Raw genomic sequence first — 19,318 nt, 5'->3', positions numbered from 1 at the left:
CTCCATGAAATGCCAGCCCACTTCTTGACCCCTCTGTGCACAATCTGAACAGATGAGTTGTTGCTGTATATGCTGCAGGGCTGTCACCCCTGTGTGGAGGCACATGTCAAGAGTGGGTCACTGGGCAGAATAAATGCAACTCTACGTTTTGCCCTAGAGCTTTTCTTTAAGCACTTACATTGGATATATGGGTGTGAGTGTGTGAGTGTGTGTGTGTGTGTGTGTGTATAAAAATATATTCTTATTTGGTTTCCTTTTTCTCATATAAGTGAAATATGAGCATATGACTCCCAGAAAATAGGATACGGCTGTCTTTCTGCAAACTTCTTCCCTCTTCCCAAGCAGCCTCCTTACGCTTCAGGAAGTCAGCTCCCCTAATGCCATTATGCTATCTTCAGCTCATGTTTCATAGATCCTTTGTGCCACAGGCACTTCATATACATATACATATATGTGTGTGTGTGTGTGTGTGTGTGTGTGTGTATATATATATCATTAAGAGCAGCTTTATTCATAATCACCAAAAACTGGAAGCAACCAAGATACCCTTCATATATCCACACAATAGAATGGTACTCAGCAATAAAAATGATCTATCAAGTCACAAAAGACATACAGGAACCTTAAATGCATATTGCTAAGTAAAAGAAGCCAGAAAAAGTCTACATAATTCCAAGTATATGACATTTTGAAAAAGGCAAAACTAGAGAGACAGTAAAAAGATCAGTTAGCAGTTGTCAAGGGGAGGGGGGAGAGATGAACAGGTGAGGCAAAGGGGACTTTCAGGGTAAGGAAATATATATATAAATGTGTATATATATATATGTTTACATATACAGACGTTTATACATATATATATGTAAACTTAGCCATTGTGAAAGAAACCACAAAACAATCAAGGCCAACAATAAGGCAGCCACTTATATCTGAGTGTGTGTTTTACCTCAGCGTTCACAGCAATTTTTGTGCTCTTTTGTTTACCAGTGATTTAAACACGCTTTGCAGTCTATAGCCTCTAAGCTTAAACCATTTCGTTGTTAATGCATCTAAGTATAGAAACTACTTATTTGGGTAGCTTTATCAAAAAACAATATTTAATATTGTGTCCCCATTGCACACCAGTGAAGTATGAGCTATGGGTTATCAATCGTACTTTAGAGATGGGCAAATGCAGGTACAGCTGTAACTCAGGTGTGAAGAAAGAAATATACACAAGACACAATTTATAGCTGATGTCTTTCTTTACATCTGTAAACCAAAAAGCATACAACACATTATTCACTCACCTCACTAGGAATATGTTTTGGCAACTCTGTGAACAATAACTGTCTGCCTTAACTTCCTAAGGCATGATATTTGGTTGGGCTGACACTGAATTTGTGATCCCTCTCCCTTCTATTTTCCTTTGTACCTGCTACTTGATGGATGACTTTTTCCTTTCTATCACTATTTTCATTTCAGCTGCCACCGTTGCCTCAGTTATTCTATGAAACATATCTCAAACTCTACCAGCTATAGAAAAGAGAATGGGTAATATCATACACCTTAATAAGCCTCTAAAGAAAAAAATTTAGTAAAAAGGTGAACTCCCAACATTCTTCAAGACCCAAATACCACGTTCTCTGTGAAGATTTGCACTGATGGCCCCAGTTAACCACACCCTCCTTTTTGTTCCCACTGTGTCTTATATTCTGCTTCTATTATACCTCCCATCACAGTGAGGACATGGAATTACGTATATAACTCTCTCTCCCACCAGGATGTGAGCCTGCCAAGAGAGGAAACCCTTATTTTAGCCCAGCAGACACTGAACATAAGTTGGATGAAACGGAATTAAAGAACAAAACTCTATAAAAGAAGATAAACCTCTAGTCGGTATCTGGTTTGATGTAGTTGAGTAGTTCTCAAATGAAAACAGAGGGTGAGGAGGGTGGACAAAATGGGTGAAGGGTGAAGTTATTTATATTATAACTGAAAGGTACAAACTTTCAGTTATAAGATAAATAAAGTCCTGGGGATGTAATGTATAGCATGGCAACTATAGTTAACAATACTGTATTGTATTTTTGAAAGGCGCTAAGACAGTAGATTTTTAAAGTCCTCATGACAGAAAATTTGTAACTATATGTGGTGATGGATGTTAACTTATTATAGTAATCATTTTGCAATATATACATATTTCAAATCACTGTGTTATACACCTAAAACTAATAGAATGTTACATGTCAATTATATTTCAGTTAAAAAATAATTCTAAAAGGAAGGGTTTTGTGTATTCTAATAATTGTTGCACTTACAGGAAATTAGATAAGAACCATGAAGCTTCAGATTTGGATTTATATTGTCTTTATGAAGTTTTATTTTGATTTGCTATGATAGTCATACACTGACATGGCTTTTGTATTCTACTAGTTGTCACCATTATTCTTTCATTTAAAAACAGAAAGAAAACGAATGTTCTCTGAAGATTCCTATAAATCCTGTAACAATTTTAATGATGAGCAACTTTGGCTTTCAAACCATCACATTCTAATCTATTACTTGAGGCCCTGATCCTGAAATGTATGTCGAGGACAGGGTGTCAAGATGCTAGACAGAGCTCTTTACAGCTTTAGATTGTTTTTTTTTTGGGGGGGGGGGAGGGCGGGGAGTGTTCTTGTTTTTAAGCCAGTAAAGCCATGACTGAGTCACTGAGCTTCAGTGATGACAATGAGAATTCAAGTTATCTTCCAAACTCTTTCCCATATAATAATTCTTCAGGATATTTTAAAATTACACCAGCAAGCAACTGAGCTAAGATTAAAATATTTAAGATCAAATTATTTTACTTACCTTTCCATTATTTTAGTTGTAACCTTAAGTAGATGTAAAACTTTTTTTAACCTCAAAGTGAGTAACAAGAAAAATACCTAAATCTCATGAATAATCTCCTCTGTTTAGGTGCAGTTAAAATGTTAAGCCTCTCAGATGACGTATGGTACCATACCTGTCCCGTGTATGCAAATTCCAGAGCTTGCTTTAAGCCGAGGCTGGTCACACCGTGTAAATTCACCTCGTCGGCACCACTTTCCACCATACAAAGACTGAACATGGCCTGAGGTGGGAGAGAAAGGAAGACAGTTATGGGACTTATAAAGCAAGAGAACAAGACAGAGTCCTAGAGAAACTAGGAAAGAAAAAGTTTTACAAGTTAAAGACTGATTTTGGGTTTTTTTGGTTTTTTGGGGTTTTTTTGCGGTACGCGGGCCTCTCACTGCTGTGGTCTCTCCCATTGCGGAGCACAGGCTCCGGACGCACAGGCTCAGCGGCCATGGCTCACGGGTCCAGCCGCTCCGCGGCATGTGGGATCCTCCCGGACAGGGGCACAAACCCGCGTCCCCTGCACTGGCAGGCGGACTCTCAACCACTGCGCCACCAGGGAAGCCCTGTTTTGTTTTTTAAATCAAGTATGGCTATAGATAAAAAATGCTAATAGGAAACTGACTAATGTTAAGTGGATTCTGCTTATGCATTTGTAGAAGATCTGAAATTTCAAAATTAAAAAGCACAGGTCACAATAAAAAACTTTCAATCTGTCTAATTCTAAATTTGATTCTAGATTTCGTATAGCTGCTTTTAAAAGAAACTGAAAGAAATTTCAGCTGTTTTCAGTGTCCATTTTTTATTATATGAGTGTTTCAGTTTTTAATATTCCCCACATTAATTTCTTTTTTCAGGTCTTCCAAGTTGTAACTGCACCTGATATGGTAACCAGCTGCTCTCCATCAACCCATATACAGAGCAGGACAGAAATGATTCAAACTGCAAAAAAATTATCTGGGTTAACGAAGTGGAAAAAGTTCCTGAGAGCAAAGGTTAAATAAGAGAACACACGGCCAAGGGAGTTTTTTGAATCTGCTTTCATAAGGGTCTTTTGGGACTGACATGTACACACTACTATATTTAAAACAGATAACCAACAAGGACCTACTGTACAGCACAGGGAACTCTGCTCAATATTCTGTAATAATATAAATGGGAAAAGAATTTGAAAAAGAATATATATATATATATATGTATAACTGAATCACTTTGCTGTACACCTGAAACTAACACAACATTGTAAATCAACTAAAGTCCAATATAAAATAAAATTTTTTTAAAAAAAGCAACTATGGCAAAACTGACACAGAACAGGTATCTGTCCTCAACCAGAGACTTGTGAACTACTGAACTTGAAACCTGGCTTAGTAGAGTTGGGGAAAGAATATAATCCCTTAAATAATGTACATACATATTTGTACATGTTTGTATAAGCAACAAAGCAATACCAAATTGGTCACTGTGGTTATATTATAGAGTATGAACTGTAGAGGACAGGAAGAGACCATTTACATATAGTATTATTTGGATCATTACCATGAACATGTGTTACCTGTTTATTTCTAACACCGGTCTTTTGAAACTTTGTTTTATTTTTAATGTTCAGGGTTGTACAGGAAGACACATATGATTCAAATCCTGGTTCTATAGCCTACTTTGTCATATGGGCAACTTACCTTGATCATGTGACCTTTGGTTACTTTGTTAACTTCTCTGAACCTCAGGCCCTTTACCTGTACATGGGGATCATACCAACCTCACAGGGTTGTCTTGAGGTTTAGATACAATTATGCTTAATGTCAAGAATAATACCTGGTACATAGAAGGTGTTTAATAAACAGAAATTCTTATTCTAATAATCCAGGCTGATTGTCCTACTCTCCCATGCCTCCCTTTGATCCCAACTGGAATGAGAGCTAAGAAACAAACCTCCCACCGCCACCACCCTCTGACCAAATCCATTCCTTTCTAAGACTTTCCTATTGACGATTTTCATTCAAAATTCCTATGTCTGGCTGCAGGACTTCACGTTCACCACATACTCCTACACCCTACTTTAAGGACTGACACCATCAGAGAAACCATCACCTCTGTTTCTAAAAACACCTAACTTCCATTCTGATATCATATCATAGTCTTAGAAATTTAATGTTACAAATTTAACATATAATTTTTAAATATTAGAAAAACTGATTAATTTAAAGTAAAAAGGGAGCTATTAAGTCAAGGTCAATATCTTTTAAGTTTAATAAACTTAGAAGGCACCTCAATTAGGAAAAGCCTCATTGGATACCACCAAAGTGAGGAAGAACCCCGGCCATTTGACACAGCGAAACACCAGCTGCCTAGGCTGCCTAAGCCTGTGAAACAATGTCTGGAGACCTGCTAGAGACCATGGGGAAGGACAGAGACTCCTTTGGTAGCAGAAAAGGTGGTAAGACCAAGGGTGCTATTTTTTAGCATCAAACTTATTGAAAAGATAAACTGTAATATGCATGAAAGTGAGTACTATATTCGTCTTCTTCACCATGGAGCCCCTAGACACTAGCACTGCATGCATGCAATAAATACAGGTCAATGAATGAATGAATGAATGACCTGAGAAACTCTTTAAAAATTCAGCTGCAATGTACAAATCCAGCTGTTTCACATTGTCATAAACAAAAATAATTCGACATAAGAAAGAATTTTCTGGATATAAGGTGTTTTAGACACTGCGATTAAAAAGTAATGAAAGTTAAGCAGAAAGAATATCTACCAAATGAGTTCAAAGCTAGACATTTAGAAAAAAGTAAGAACATATGGCAATGTCCTCTATTAAGCCACAACATTCTGCCAAAGCATGGGAGGGTTCTGCTTAGAAACAGGAAAACACTGCAGAGACTCTTTCTTGTTCACACTGTTTTGTCTTTGGGAGAGCCTTGGCCAGGCTGAGATTTACAGTCATCACAGCTTACTTTTTTTTTTTTTTTTTTTTTGAGGTACACGGGCCTCTCACTGCTGTGGTCTCTCCCATTGCGGAGCACAGGCTCCGGACGTGCAGGCTCAGCGGCCATGGCTCACGGGTCCGGCCGCTCCGTAGCATGTGGGATCTTCCTGGACCGGGGCACGAACCCGTGTCCCCTGCATCGGCAGGCGGACTCTCAACCATTGCGCCACCAGGGAAGCCCATCACAGCTTACTTTTGGCTGATAATGTGCTGCAACAAATCTTTCTAATGGAAAACCCAGTTTGTGAGGATGCAATCCACTTTAAGTGCCTACCACAGAGAGAGCTGTGGATTTATAGTGTCATTCCTCCTGTACTTCATATAGAAATGACACAAATTGAGTCCTAAAATCACAGTACATGAATTAAGTTTCCTTGGGTCACATTAGTTGTCATGCAGTCATAAGATGAGCTACAAACAATTTTAGGTTGGTATATTACGCCACAAAACTGACCAATGGCAATTCTACAACAACCTCCAAGGTAAGCAGAATGACGGATGATAGACTTTGTGAAGCACTTAAAGCTGGTGAAATATGATCTTTTTTACCTGGTAAACTACACATAGCTTTGGAGTTGCACTGGATATGGGCAAGATGTACTGTGAATCCACATTTGATTAGGAACACAAATGATTTTACAGATAAAATAACTGGATTGTTTGGGGTCACATTCAACCCTTACCTTTTTGTTTTTGTTTTTTTTGCGGTACGCGGGCCTCTCACTGATGTGGCCTCTCCCGTTGCGGAGCACAGGCTCCGACGCGCAGGCTCAGCGGCCATGGCTCACGGGCCCAGCCGCTCCACGGCATGCGGGACCTTCCCGGACCCGGGCACGAACCCACGTCCCCTGCATCGGCAGGCGGACTCTCAACAACTGCACCACCAGGGCAGCCCCAACCCTTATCTTTTATGAGAGAGATAAGTAAAAGTAAACAAACATGTTTTAGGAAGTTACTGAAAAGAGCAACTTGCAATGATTGTGGCAGATCCAGCCTGATCCCCTATGCCTTTTATATGTTATATAATTAGTGATGTTTACAACGGCCATGAGGCATTACAGAGATATGAGCTAACCTCTGAATTAACAAAGATTACATTTTGCTCAATTTAGTGTTAATGGTGATTATCCTTTATTGAATTTTGGTTATACCTCACATATAAAATAGGTAGTAAATCTCAGTTAATAAGACTGTTCAATTAACCACAATAGCCTATTTCCCTGACATTAAGGAGAAAAGGGTCCTGACCACAGTTAAACTGGGCTATTTACCTTTTTTATCTCACAAATGCAAAAGCAATCCAATGCATTTGAGGTGCTTAATGGCCTGAAAGAGTGGGGATGCTTGATTGAAGGGTATTTTTCCCCTATACATTTATAGCTGTTTTAATTCTCCCTCAAACAATATAGTAATACTCTCAGAGAATAAAGTGTCAGGACAAATGAAAACAGTAAAGTTATATTACTATAAATATAATTAGGCATAAAAATTAGTATTTCTGAAATACCAGTTTCCCCTCACCTTAACCATATAAAGAAAAATCTACCTTATATGCTAAAACCTGTGAAACATTTTGGTTTTCCCAACATCTTCAAATATGTAACCTGTTTATTCAAAGAATCTAACTGTATTTCACAGCTTCGCTCTTGGCACAGTTACTTCTTAAATTTAACTGCATAGTGATAATGAGCCCTTCAAAACCAGCATGATTATGGCCTATCCTATTTCTCCTTAGAATTCTCCTCCTCCTAGATGTGGCCATATTTCAAACTACTTAGGTCTTCTGGGGGAGTATGGAATGGAATGGAAAAAGGACACAAATCAAGTTGTTCTTTTCTTAGCTAAAGGGACAGGACATATGAAGGCCAGAAACTGTTGCCCACCATGAAATCAGGTTATCCACATACGGTATTTATCTTTATCACCTGTTAGGTACTCTGGAAAATGACACCCACACATCTGGCTTTAGCGTTGGGTCACCCTCTCAGATCCCTCATTCCTCTGGTGCTTCTCTTACTTTCTAGTCTATAATTATATCCCATGGGTATGGGATTTCAATACTTCACTACCCACCATGTAAAGAAATCCATTGTTTTATCTTTAAATATCTTTCAGATATTTAGGGATAGCACTTTTACTTTTCCTTATTGAATATACTTGATAAGCTATTGTTGGATGAATCTTTCCTATGTAGAGACCTTTTGGTCTATCCTCATATGGCAGCCAGTGGCACTATCTTGCCTTTCAAAATCTACTAAGGGCACAATGACTAAGACCAAACCTGGATTTCTTGCATTTTGACAGCTGTCCTAAGGCAGAATTTGGGGTCCGCGTGAAGGAGTGACCAAGCAGATGTGATATAGATTCTACAGAGTGAAGTAAGTCAGAAAGAGAAAAAGAAATATCGTATATTAACGCATATATGTGGAATCTAGAAAAATGGTACAGATGAACTGGTTTGCAAGGAAGAAACAGACACACAGATGTATATGGACACCAAGGGGGGAAAGCTGGGGGGAGCTGGTGGAATGAATTGGGAGATTGGGATTGACATATATACACTAATATGTATAAAATAGATAACTAATAAGAACTTGCTGTATAAAAAATAAATTAAAAATAATAAAATAAAATACGATAGGCGATCTGGGAGAATTCTCTAAGACACAGAAGAGGCGCTTACACGGCTTATCAGAGCTGCACAGGGTGTGTTTTAAGTATCATGAGTAAAACTCTAGCTTTTTTCTGTAAGTGGAATTTTAAAACTGGAAGGTACTTTAGAGATAACTGACCCCTCACTGCTCAGAGTGTGGTCCCTGGGTCAACAGCATTGGCATCACCAGGGAACTTATTAGAAACGCAGAATTTCATGTCCACCCACACCTACTGGATGGGAAGCTGCATTTTAACACGAGCCCCTGGTGACCCACATGAACATCAGAGTGTGAGAGGCATGGCTGTAGTCAGTCCTCCACCCCTGCAACACTCCTTGCCTATCTGAATATTTGAAGTGATGAGACACCCAATACTTCACTGGAGAATGCCAAGTATTAACGATGCTTTTAGAATATTGAATCACTCTCTGGATAACCTTCTCTTCTTGGTCCTGGTAGAAGGTCAATAAATTCACTCTCTTTTCTGCTTAATAGTCTTTCCAACATGCGATAACAGCTCTTAAGTCTCCCTATTGGGAAGAGCATCTACTCCAAATTCTCTGAGTCATAAAACGTTAGCACTCAAAGCCAATGCTAGAAATCCTGCAGTCCAGGCAGGAGACCTGAGTCCAAATCCCAGCAAGCGAAGACTGATCTCCAGATTCATGGGGAAAGGAGGGGAGGTTATAGCTTAAAGAAAGACCCACAGTCCCAGGAATAAGACCTTTAAAAGAGTAAATCAACCCATGTTCTTAGGTGGTGGCAGTGGTAGGAGCCTTTAGACAAATCCATCATGTCACCTTCCTTTTCCTCACTACTTTGGTTGACTTTCTCTGGTCCATCTCCTTCTTATATTTTCCTGAAGAGGAACTTCATGTGGCCACCTCAGAGGTGCTACTGACACAAATCCCTCAGACTCATTCCTATGGAATCAAGTAAAAGCTTTTAAGGATTTTCAATTTTCCATAAAGAATGTCAAGGCAGGGCTTCCCTGGTGGCGCAGTGGTTGAGTATCTGCCTGCCAAAGCAGGGGACATGGGTTCGAGCCCTGGTCTGGGAAGATCCCACGTGCCACAGAGCAACTAGGCCCGTGAGCCACAGCTACTGAGCCTGCGCGTCTGGAGCCTGTGCTCCGCAACAAGAGAGGCCGCGACAGTGAGAGGCCTGCGCACCGCGATGAAGAGTGGCCCCTGCTCGCCACAACTAGAGAAAGCCCTAGCACAGAATGAAGACCCAACACAGCCAAAAAATAAATAAATAAAATTAATTAATTTTTTTAAAAAAAGAACGTCAAGGCAACCCAATCAAAAATTGGGCAGAAGACATGAATAGACATTCCTCCAAAGAATACATACAGATGGCTACAGGCACACGAAAAGATGTTCAACATTGTTAATTATTAGAGAAATGCAAATTAAAACAATGAGCTATCCCCTCCCACCTACCAGAATGGCTATCAACAAAAAGTCTACAAACAACAAATGTTGGTGAGGATATGGTGAAAAGGGAACCCTTGTATACTGTTGAGGAGAATGTAAACTGGTACAGACACTATGGAAAACAGTATGGAGTTTCCACAAAAAACTAAAAATAGAACTACCACATGATCCAGGAATTCCATTCCTGGATATATATCTGGAAAAAATGAAAACACTAATTCGAAAAGATACATTCACCCCAATGTTCACAGCAGCACTAGGTACAATAGTCAAGACATGGAAGCAACCCAAGTGCCCGTCAACAGACAACTGGATTAAGAAGATGTGGTATATATATATATACAATGCAGTATTACTCAGCCATTGAAAAGAATGAAATACTGCCATTTGTAGCAACACAGATGAACCTAGAGAGTATTATGCTTAGTGAAATAAGTCAGTCAGAGAAAGAAAAATACTGTATGATATCACTTATATGTGGAATCTAAAAAATAATACAAATGAATGTATATGTAAAACAGACTCACAGATATGGAAAACAAACTGGTGGTTACCAAAGGGGAGAGAGAAGGGGAAAGAGACAAATTAGGGGTATGGGATTAACAGATAGAAACTGCTGTATATAAAATAGATAAGCAACTATACTGTATAGCATTGGGAATTATAGCCATTATCTTGTAATAACCTATAATGGAGAATAATCTGCAAAAATACTGTATCACTATGCTGTATATCTTAAATTTTTAACCGCAAATTTCAACAGTCCCTCTTTCATTTTTAGTGTCCTCCCTCAATATCTTTTTCTTCAACATGCTAACATAAACACAGGCACCCAGTCCAGCTGGGCCATCTCTTTTCAATCTTTCATTTTATTCATCACTTTGGTTTGACAGCTGCGAGTCAGGCAATACACATTGGAGCCACTCGCCCCCTGTTAGGCACTCACACACAGGAGGGCGAGAAGCCCGGCTAACACATGGTTTCCTCTAACTCCATTAGTTGCTAAGCAACCACTTCACTTGAACCTTCCTGATCCAAGGCAGAACAGGCCAGTTTAATATGAAGTGTTCAGGTCATCCCATATGCTCACGTTTACTCCTTCTGCAAACACATCTGATGCTTTGTCCATGCAGGCTACATGCAAAGTCTCTACATCTTACAAAATGGGGGAAAAAAAAGAGTTTAAGAATAATCCACAAGAGCTTGAAATACCTTTCAAAAGTAAACAGATGAAGAACTTCTTTTAATCTTATGAAAATGTATATACGCATAGATATATAATTTTTAAAGTGATATGAATGATTTGATATGAAAATCTCTCATGACTTTAGAGTCACATCTCTCTAAATGAGAAGAATACTGGTAATTCAATCCTTCAGGAATCCAGGCATGCAAGCCCAAAACCCAATCAACATCAGATAAGCTAATTAAAAGCAATTGACTCAGCAAGCAGCTGGATCATCCCAGAGTCGACAACTCATTTTGAATCAGTTTTGGGGGTTTTTTTTGTTGTTTTTTTTTTTTTTTTTTTGCAGTACGCGGGCCTCTCACTGTTGTGGCCTCTCCCGTTGCGGAGCACAGGCTCCGGACGCGCAGGCTCAGCGGCCATGGCTCACGGGCCCAGCCGCTCCACGGCATGTGGGATCTTCCCGGACCGGGGCACGAACCCGTGTCCCCTGCATCGGCAGGCGGACTCTCAACCACTGCGCCACCAGGGAAGCCCTGAATCAGTTTTTTATAACAATGATAAACAGAAGCAGGGCATATCTATATATTCCAATAATTTTTTACAATGATTCACCAGATTCACATGATCAGCCACTTTGTCCCTCTTTTATAAAACATCCGTCTTTGCTCAATACTCAGTCTCCAAAGGTTTAAAATTTTCATCAGCTTCATTATCCTTCAAACATGTGTTCTTGTTCTTTCCGAGGAAGCTAACTAAGGTTGACTGTATTACTGTGATTAAATAAGCATTACTGAAATTGTGATTTTAAATAAAGCAGCATGAAAGTCATAATTTAAAAGTCAAAAGCCATAATTTAAAATTTAAAAGCATAAAAAAGATAATGGCAGAAAAAGCAAAAAAATCTTTCAATACAAACTTAAATACATATAAAGAGCTTAGCACAATGACTGCAGAGAGTAAATGATAAAAAATTAGCTATTATTATTACAAGAATTTATCTAGCTTCATAGTATTTATATTCTGTAGAAGCGAACAAATTTAAATGAAGGAATAAAATGCAGATCAGAGTTCACCATTCTCCATTCACTATAATGAACATAGTGCACTAACAGCACAATAATGAAATTAATAGTTATCTAATCTGAAATGTTAATGATTTCTCTGGCATTGATGCAAATTATTTTAAAAGAGGATATGACAAAGATTGTTTAGAGGCTCTCAGTTTTCTATTTAAAAAGGAAATAACATTTGATCACTACCACTATTAACTGGTACTTCACCTTGGATTGACAAAGGGAATACTATTTATAATGAATGTGTTCAATTTCAAAAGGAAATTATGAATCCATTTTAATTTTTAAAAAAACCCACACACATACTCCTATCCCACAGTATATCTAAAATCAGCCTTCTCCTAGTTATTCAATAACTACAGCTTCTATAACAGACAGATGTGTAGCTCATTGTCAGCCAGGCAATTAATGCTTATCGAACATCCACCGGGTGTGAGGCTCCCTAACACACTGTCTATAAAATGTCAGATTGACTGCTTAATTTGGCTTTGCTGAATGTCAAGGCCATCATTAATGATGCTATGTTTTTCTGGCTAAATTTAAAAGCTCGTTCATGAGGCCTCTTCTTGGTTGATATTAACTAAATGACTAATCAGCAGATACAGGTTGCAGAATGCCAGCATCTACTCACAGACAACACATGATTATCACTTAGGTGAGAAATCGAACACATTTTCAACTGTGGGTAATTTTTGTCTATTTCTATGGTTCCTTGGAACTATGTTTGTTTGTAGATTGTTTTTAAAGTCACAACTGCCTTAAGAAAAGAAAAATCTATTGCAGCACTTTAGGCGCCTCTTCTGAACCAGATTCTGGTATTTTTGGAGTTACAAGTTTAAGGGAAGCAACCAAACACTACCACATTAAGTGCCAACTAATTAGCCAAGGACTCTAAAACGTATGAGTACCTAGCTGTCCAGTTTTCCTGGGCTCTTAATTCCCTATTGGCTTCAGGTGATACTGCATATGTTAGACTAGGCCAGTTGGATCCAGGAAAACAGCAAGATGTCTGCTGGGCCACAAGTCTTTTGGATTCAGCATTTAAGTTTCCTTTCCAGCAGTACATATCCACTAAGAATCTAAGAAGTTCTGTGTTGGGGAGTTGGTATAACCATCACTCTCCTAGTTTTTCACTCAACTTCAGCATCAGCAATGTCATATTCTCAAGGATGAGAAGAAAACAGAGTCAGTGCCCTAGTGTCTCTGAGCCATCCTTCTGCTCCCCACCTTCACACCAGCTATTATACAGAAGATCTGTATGGATAATAACAAAAATATTATTCAGTCTTCATGAAAATCACTTTTACTTGTGAAAGGTGAAACAGGTATCACTGATCAGTTCTGTATCTACAACTGTACCTTTGGACCCAGGTATCCTTGTCACAGCTGGATAAATCCCAGAGGTGAAAGAGCTTTTGCTGACTGGACCTATGACTCCAAAAGTTAAAAAAAACTAAATGGTGGCTTTTTGTCTTTACAATTTTATAGCTACATAAGTACTACATAAATATAGTCTTCTTTAAAGATAAGGTTAAAGTCTTACTTCCTAAGAAAGTAATATTTGAGCTAAGATCTGAAAGAGGCAAGGGAGCAAGTTATGTACTATCTAGAAGAAGAGTAATGCAGGCAGAGGGAACAGCTGTGCAAAGGCCCTGAGGTGACAGCATGTCAGGCATGTCTGAGAAACAGCAAACAGGCCAGTGTGATGGGAGTGGAGAGAGAAAGGGCAAGAGTCATAGGAAGGAGGCCTAATGAGGTAGAATCACGTAGACCAAAAGACATTGGTTTTTACTCTGAATGAGAGTGGAAATCATCAGAGGGTGTTGAGCAGAAGTGATATAATCCAACTTGCTTTCAATAAGATCACTGGGGCTGAAGTATTGAAATAGACTCCAAGGGCTCAAGGATTAAAGTAGGAAGATAAAGTAGGAGGCTACTGCAAAACTCTAGGCCAAAATGATCCTGGCTTGCACCAGGGTGGTAGGAGCAGAAGTGGTTGGAGTCTGAATATATTTTGAAAGTAGAGCCATGGAGCTTGCTGGTAGTTTGGATGCAAGAGAAAGGAGTCATGAATTACCCAGCAGTTTGGGGCCTGCACTAACTATAGAGTCACTGTTAACTGAAACAGAGAACACTGTGCAATAAGCAGGTTTGTGGGAAGAAATTGGGAGCTTGATTGGACACAGATTTGTGATGCCTCTTAAACATCCAGGAAGAGATGCTGAGCAAGCAATTGGATATACAAGTTATGGATTTTAGAGGAGGGTCCATTCTGGAGATATAAATTTTGAATTCATTATCTGTGATGATTAAGTTTATCTGTCAACTTCATTGGGTCACAGGGAGCCCAGATATTTTGTCAAACATTATTCTGTGTGTTTCTGTGAAGGTGTTTCTGCAAGAGATTAACATTTGAATTGACAGAGTAAAACAGATTGCCCACCCTAATGCAGGTGGGCCTCATACAATCAGTCAAAGGTCTGAATAGAACAAAAGGCTGAAAAAGAGAGGATTCTCTCTGCCTGACTGCCTTCAAACTGAGATGCTGGCTTTTTCCTGCCTTTGGACACAAACGGAAACATTGGCTCTTCCTGGGTCTCAAGCCTATAACTTACAGACTGAAATTACATCTTGGGTCTCCAGCTTGCTGACTGTATAGATCCTGGGACTTGTCAGCCTCTGTAATTACATAAGTCAATTCCTTATAATAAATCTCTTTATATATATAAAATCCTATTGGTTCTGTTTCTATGGAGAACCCTAACTAATATATCACTTTATATTATATATATGTATTATACATATGTGTGTGTGCATATATATACATATATGTAAACCCATGAGACAGTATGAGAGTATCATGAAAGCTGCTGTAGACATAGAAGAAGTGTAAGGACTGAGTCTGGGCCACTCCAATTTTAAGAAGTTCAGGAGATGAGGCAAAACCAGCAAAGAATACTGAGAAGTAGCAGCCAATAAGTGGGATAAAAACTTGAAAAACCCAAAAGCCAAGTGAAGAAAGTGCTTCAAGGAACAAGAAGTAATTGAGATGCTGTGAGTTAGAAAAAAAGAAGACTGGAAATGGATCACTGGATTTGTCTATATTTTATTGATAATTTTTTTATCTATGCATATAAATGAGATTAGGTTCTCATTTCTTTTGCTGCCCCTGTGTTTTGGTAACAGAATTATGTTAGCCTTATAAAATTAGGTGTGTGACTTTCTATTTTCTTCCAGACTTTAGAACAGGTTTATGGGAAATAGTTGTTACATAAAGAGTTGGTAGTACTGGCACATAAAAAATCTGGCCCATTGCCTTTCTGAGGAGGTGCATAGCTACTTTGACTACTACCCCAATTTCTTTTTTTTTCCCTTTTCTTTTGGTTCAATTGTGGTAATTTATATTTTCCTAGAAATATATTCACCAACATTCTGGTGTTTATGAGTATAAAGTTTCTATGGTTTCTATCTATCTATCTACCTATTTATTTATTTATTTATTGGCTGCATTGGGTCTTCCTTGCTGCACATGAGCTTTCTCTAGTTGCAGCAAGCGGGGGCTACTCTTCATTGCACTGAGCAGGCTTCTCATTGCAGTGACTTCTCTTGTTGCAGACCACAGGCTCTAGAGCGTAGGCTCAGTAGTTGTGGTGCACGGGCTTAGTTGCTCTGCAGCATGTGGGATCTTCCTGGACCGGGGCTCAAACCCATGCCCCCTGCATTGGCAGGCAGATTCTTAACCACTGCACCACCCGGGAAGTCCCTCTATGGTTTCTTTGATAACCATTTTTCCTTTCTTCACCTCTAAATGTCACCTTTTTCATTTTATATAAAAAATTTTTCAATTTGTATATATCACCTCTTCCTTTTTTACAATTCTTAAAGTTGGTCAAAGTTTACCTAAATAACTCATATTTTAAAAATAGTTTAAGAATATATTTTTTTAATTTATTTATTTATTTATTTTTGGCCGTGTTGGGTCTTCGTTTCTGTGCGAGGGCTTTCTCTAGTTGCGGCGAGTGGGGGCCACTCTTCATTGCGGTGCGCGGGCCTCTCACTATCGCGGCCTTTCTTGTTGCGGAGCACAGGCTCCAGATGTGCAGGCTCAGTAGTTGTGGCTCACGGGCCCAGTTGCTCTGCGGCATGTGGGATTTTCCCAGACCAGGGTTCAAACCCGTGTCCCCTGCATTGGCAGGCAGATTCTCAACCACTGCGCCACCAGGGAAGCCCCAGTTTAAGAATATTTGATATAAAAATATATATGTACGCTATTTCATGAATACTTGCTTTTATCCTTATTTCCTTCCAGCTATTTTATTAGGGTTTATTTTATAATTTCAGCTTTTGGAGTTGAAAGCACAGTTCATCATTCTAGATCTTTCCCGCTTTTAAATAAATGCACCAAGGCTTGGAAAGGACACTGTGATGTGGCCCCCATATCCCTCTTTAATGAAGAATCTGTGGTCCCAGCTGCTGGGAGAACTGTGGGCAGACAGACTTCAGCTACCAGCCTCTTCAGGGATTGCCCAGCTGCTGAGAGTGCCTTGTCCAAGGTCCTGCCCCTTCCTGGGTAGCCCACATTCAATGAGTGATCAGTGCAATAATATAAAGTCCTGGCCACCTTGGCCCAACACTGAATGGCATTTTAGCTCCAGAGTTCCCTGTGGAGTCAGCTAAGACTGCTGTTGGGCTGGCATCAAAGATCAACTTCTCCTAAATCCTGCTTTCTTTCTCCATCTCCCTCTGCAGGTGTTGATTCCAAAGTCTTCTTCCCAGGGAACCCAAACTGCAAAGAAGGCTATAATTGTGCTTCTTCAAATTCATGTTAAGAACAATGCTTTAATTTCTATTCAGTTTTAAATATTTTGCAATTTTGACACTGATTTCCCTTTTAACTCATGAATTATTGAGTGCTCTTTAAGAAAAAAATTGCAAGTACATGGGGGTAAGATCATTAACTTTGTCACTGATTTCTGCTTGTAATGAGTTCCTTATGACCTACTTTTCAGTTTTTACAGCTACTCCGTATGTGTTGAGAACGTGTGTATCCAGATCCTCTAGCTACATTTTCATTATTTTTTAGTCTACATGATCTGTCGGTTTCAAAGAGAAGAGTATTAAAAATCTCCCACTATGACTGAGGATTTGTTGATTTATCCTTATGATCCTATAATTTTCCTAATATATTTTGAAGCTTTATTAAGTGGATACAGGTTCATAACTGTTACTTTCTTGATGGATTGTTACTTTGGTCAGCACACAATATCACTTTTTGTCCCTTCTAATTCTGTTCTTCTTGAATTCTAGTCTGTGCCATATTAATATTATAAATACTTTGTTAGTGTCTAATATATTTTTCTGAGGTATGTTTTTTACAAACAAAATGTACTTAGATTTATATTTTTAATCAATCTGAGTTTGTTCCTTTCAATGAGTTACTTTGAACAGCTCACATATATTCTTATTACTAAGCATTACTAAAATATTTGGTTTAACTTCTGCCATCTTATGCTGTGCTATAATTTTTCACATTTTTTGTTTCTTTTTTCCCTTTGTACATATGTAGCAATGAAAAAAGTTTTCTTCATTCGGTATTAATTATAATTAATGTAAAATCTCTTTCTGATTATATCAATAACCATTTTCCACACTGTCATAGTTTCATCCATCTGTTGAATCTGTTGATAATTCTGTATTAATTAAGGTAATGTGCCATTAGGTAGTTTTATAACAGATAAAACCCAAATTCCCATGGCTTCACTCACTCATGACACATGCCAGTGTGAGTATCCCTAGGTAAGCCACTATGTGTTTTTTTAGGGCCTAGGGTCCTTTTATCTTAGGGCTCTTGCTCTCCTCTGAGTCCTTTCAAGTTGGCTTGTAAACAGAGAAGACGACTGTGGAGCGGGCACACCTGCTCATAATCACTTTGCCCTGTAAGCAACTCATACCTTTTCTCCTTATGCTTTTGGCAAGAACGAGTCCCGTGGTCCCACCTAGAAGCAAGGGGTGTTAGAAAATGAAGTCCCTGACTGAGTAGACACTTCCAAGCAACAACTCCAGAAGGAAAGGGTATTAGCTGGCTGTCTCTGCCACATTCTGGTTTCTACACCTTGCTGAATTATTTGGTTTGTCTATCACTACTTCAAACACAGAAAACCCTGGCCCCTTAGCATGGCACAATTCATTTCTCTATGCTTCATGCTTTTGCCCACTTAATCCTTACATGAGTCCCAGCCTTCTGTTTTGTGTTTGGCATTATCTGTTCCATCAGCCCTTCTCCAGAATGGGATGCTACCAGCACCTTTACATATAGGTAAGCATACCAGTTACTCTCGCAATGATGAGAGCATTCCCTCTGTTGGCCTAAACCTTGGATAAGAACCCTGGGAATACAGAAATCTCCTATTGGAATTAGCTTTGCCATCTGTCTCTGAGCTCAAGTAAAATCTTTTAGACACAACACGGCTTTGCTTGTTAATCCCCTAAATCCCAAACACACCTACTTACTTCTTGAGAGTTACATTTATCAGTGTTTACAGTTTATTTTGCTATATGTTTTCATTGCCTTTTAATTTAACTTTAAATCATTTTTGCTAAACTGCTTATAGCAACATACGTGATTTCACCATTAAAAAAAGCCAATTGTATTACATACAATAATCTAAACATAATGATCTAAAAAGAATACATTTCTCTTAACTAAAAATTTAACTAACTATTCCCCAACCACCATGAAAGAGTTGTAATGTTTAAATTAACTGTATGAAAAGTACCAAGATGAAAAAATGAATATAAGTATTTTTATGGGAATTAAGTGTTAAGACTGTTTCATTTACGTGAAGATAGTCAACTGAGTAAAGGTGAAAAGACATTTTTCCTATTCCAAAATAATATCCAAAAGCCAACTTTATTAAAAGTTAATTTAACATGGGTTTTGTCTGAGAAAAACCTTTAAAAATGTTCCATTTATCCAACTGATAAATTATCAACATGTGTTTCAAAGTCTACTCACTATAAAGCCAAAGTGTGCATTTATTGTTTAGGAAGAGACTTTTAAGTGGAAGATCAGTGAAAAAAGATAAAGGGAAAATGAAGAAAAGAGAGAATGG

At 38.6% G+C, this 19,318-nt stretch overlaps 1 protein-coding gene across 2 annotated transcripts in view; it reads right to left on the bottom strand.

Moving 5' to 3' along the window:
* KLHL32 (kelch like family member 32) overlaps positions 1 to 19,318 on the bottom strand; it is a gene marked incomplete at both ends in the record, with an annotated part of 177,836 nt that overhangs the window by 123,420 nt on the left and 35,098 nt on the right. For both annotated transcript variants that reach the window (XM_079716580.1, XM_079716581.1), the window contains one exon: positions 2,987 to 3,094. In XM_079716580.1, the coding sequence (XP_079572706.1) occupies positions 2,987 to 3,094 (108 nt within the window). The remainder of the gene's footprint in view (positions 1 to 2,986; positions 3,095 to 19,318) is intronic.

Source organism: Hyperoodon ampullatus, assembly GCF_949752795.1.
Source record: "Hyperoodon ampullatus genome assembly, chromosome: 12".
NCBI lineage: Eukaryota > Metazoa > Chordata > Mammalia > Artiodactyla > Ziphiidae > Hyperoodon > Hyperoodon ampullatus.
This window is presented reverse-complemented; position numbering and strand designations above follow the sequence as displayed.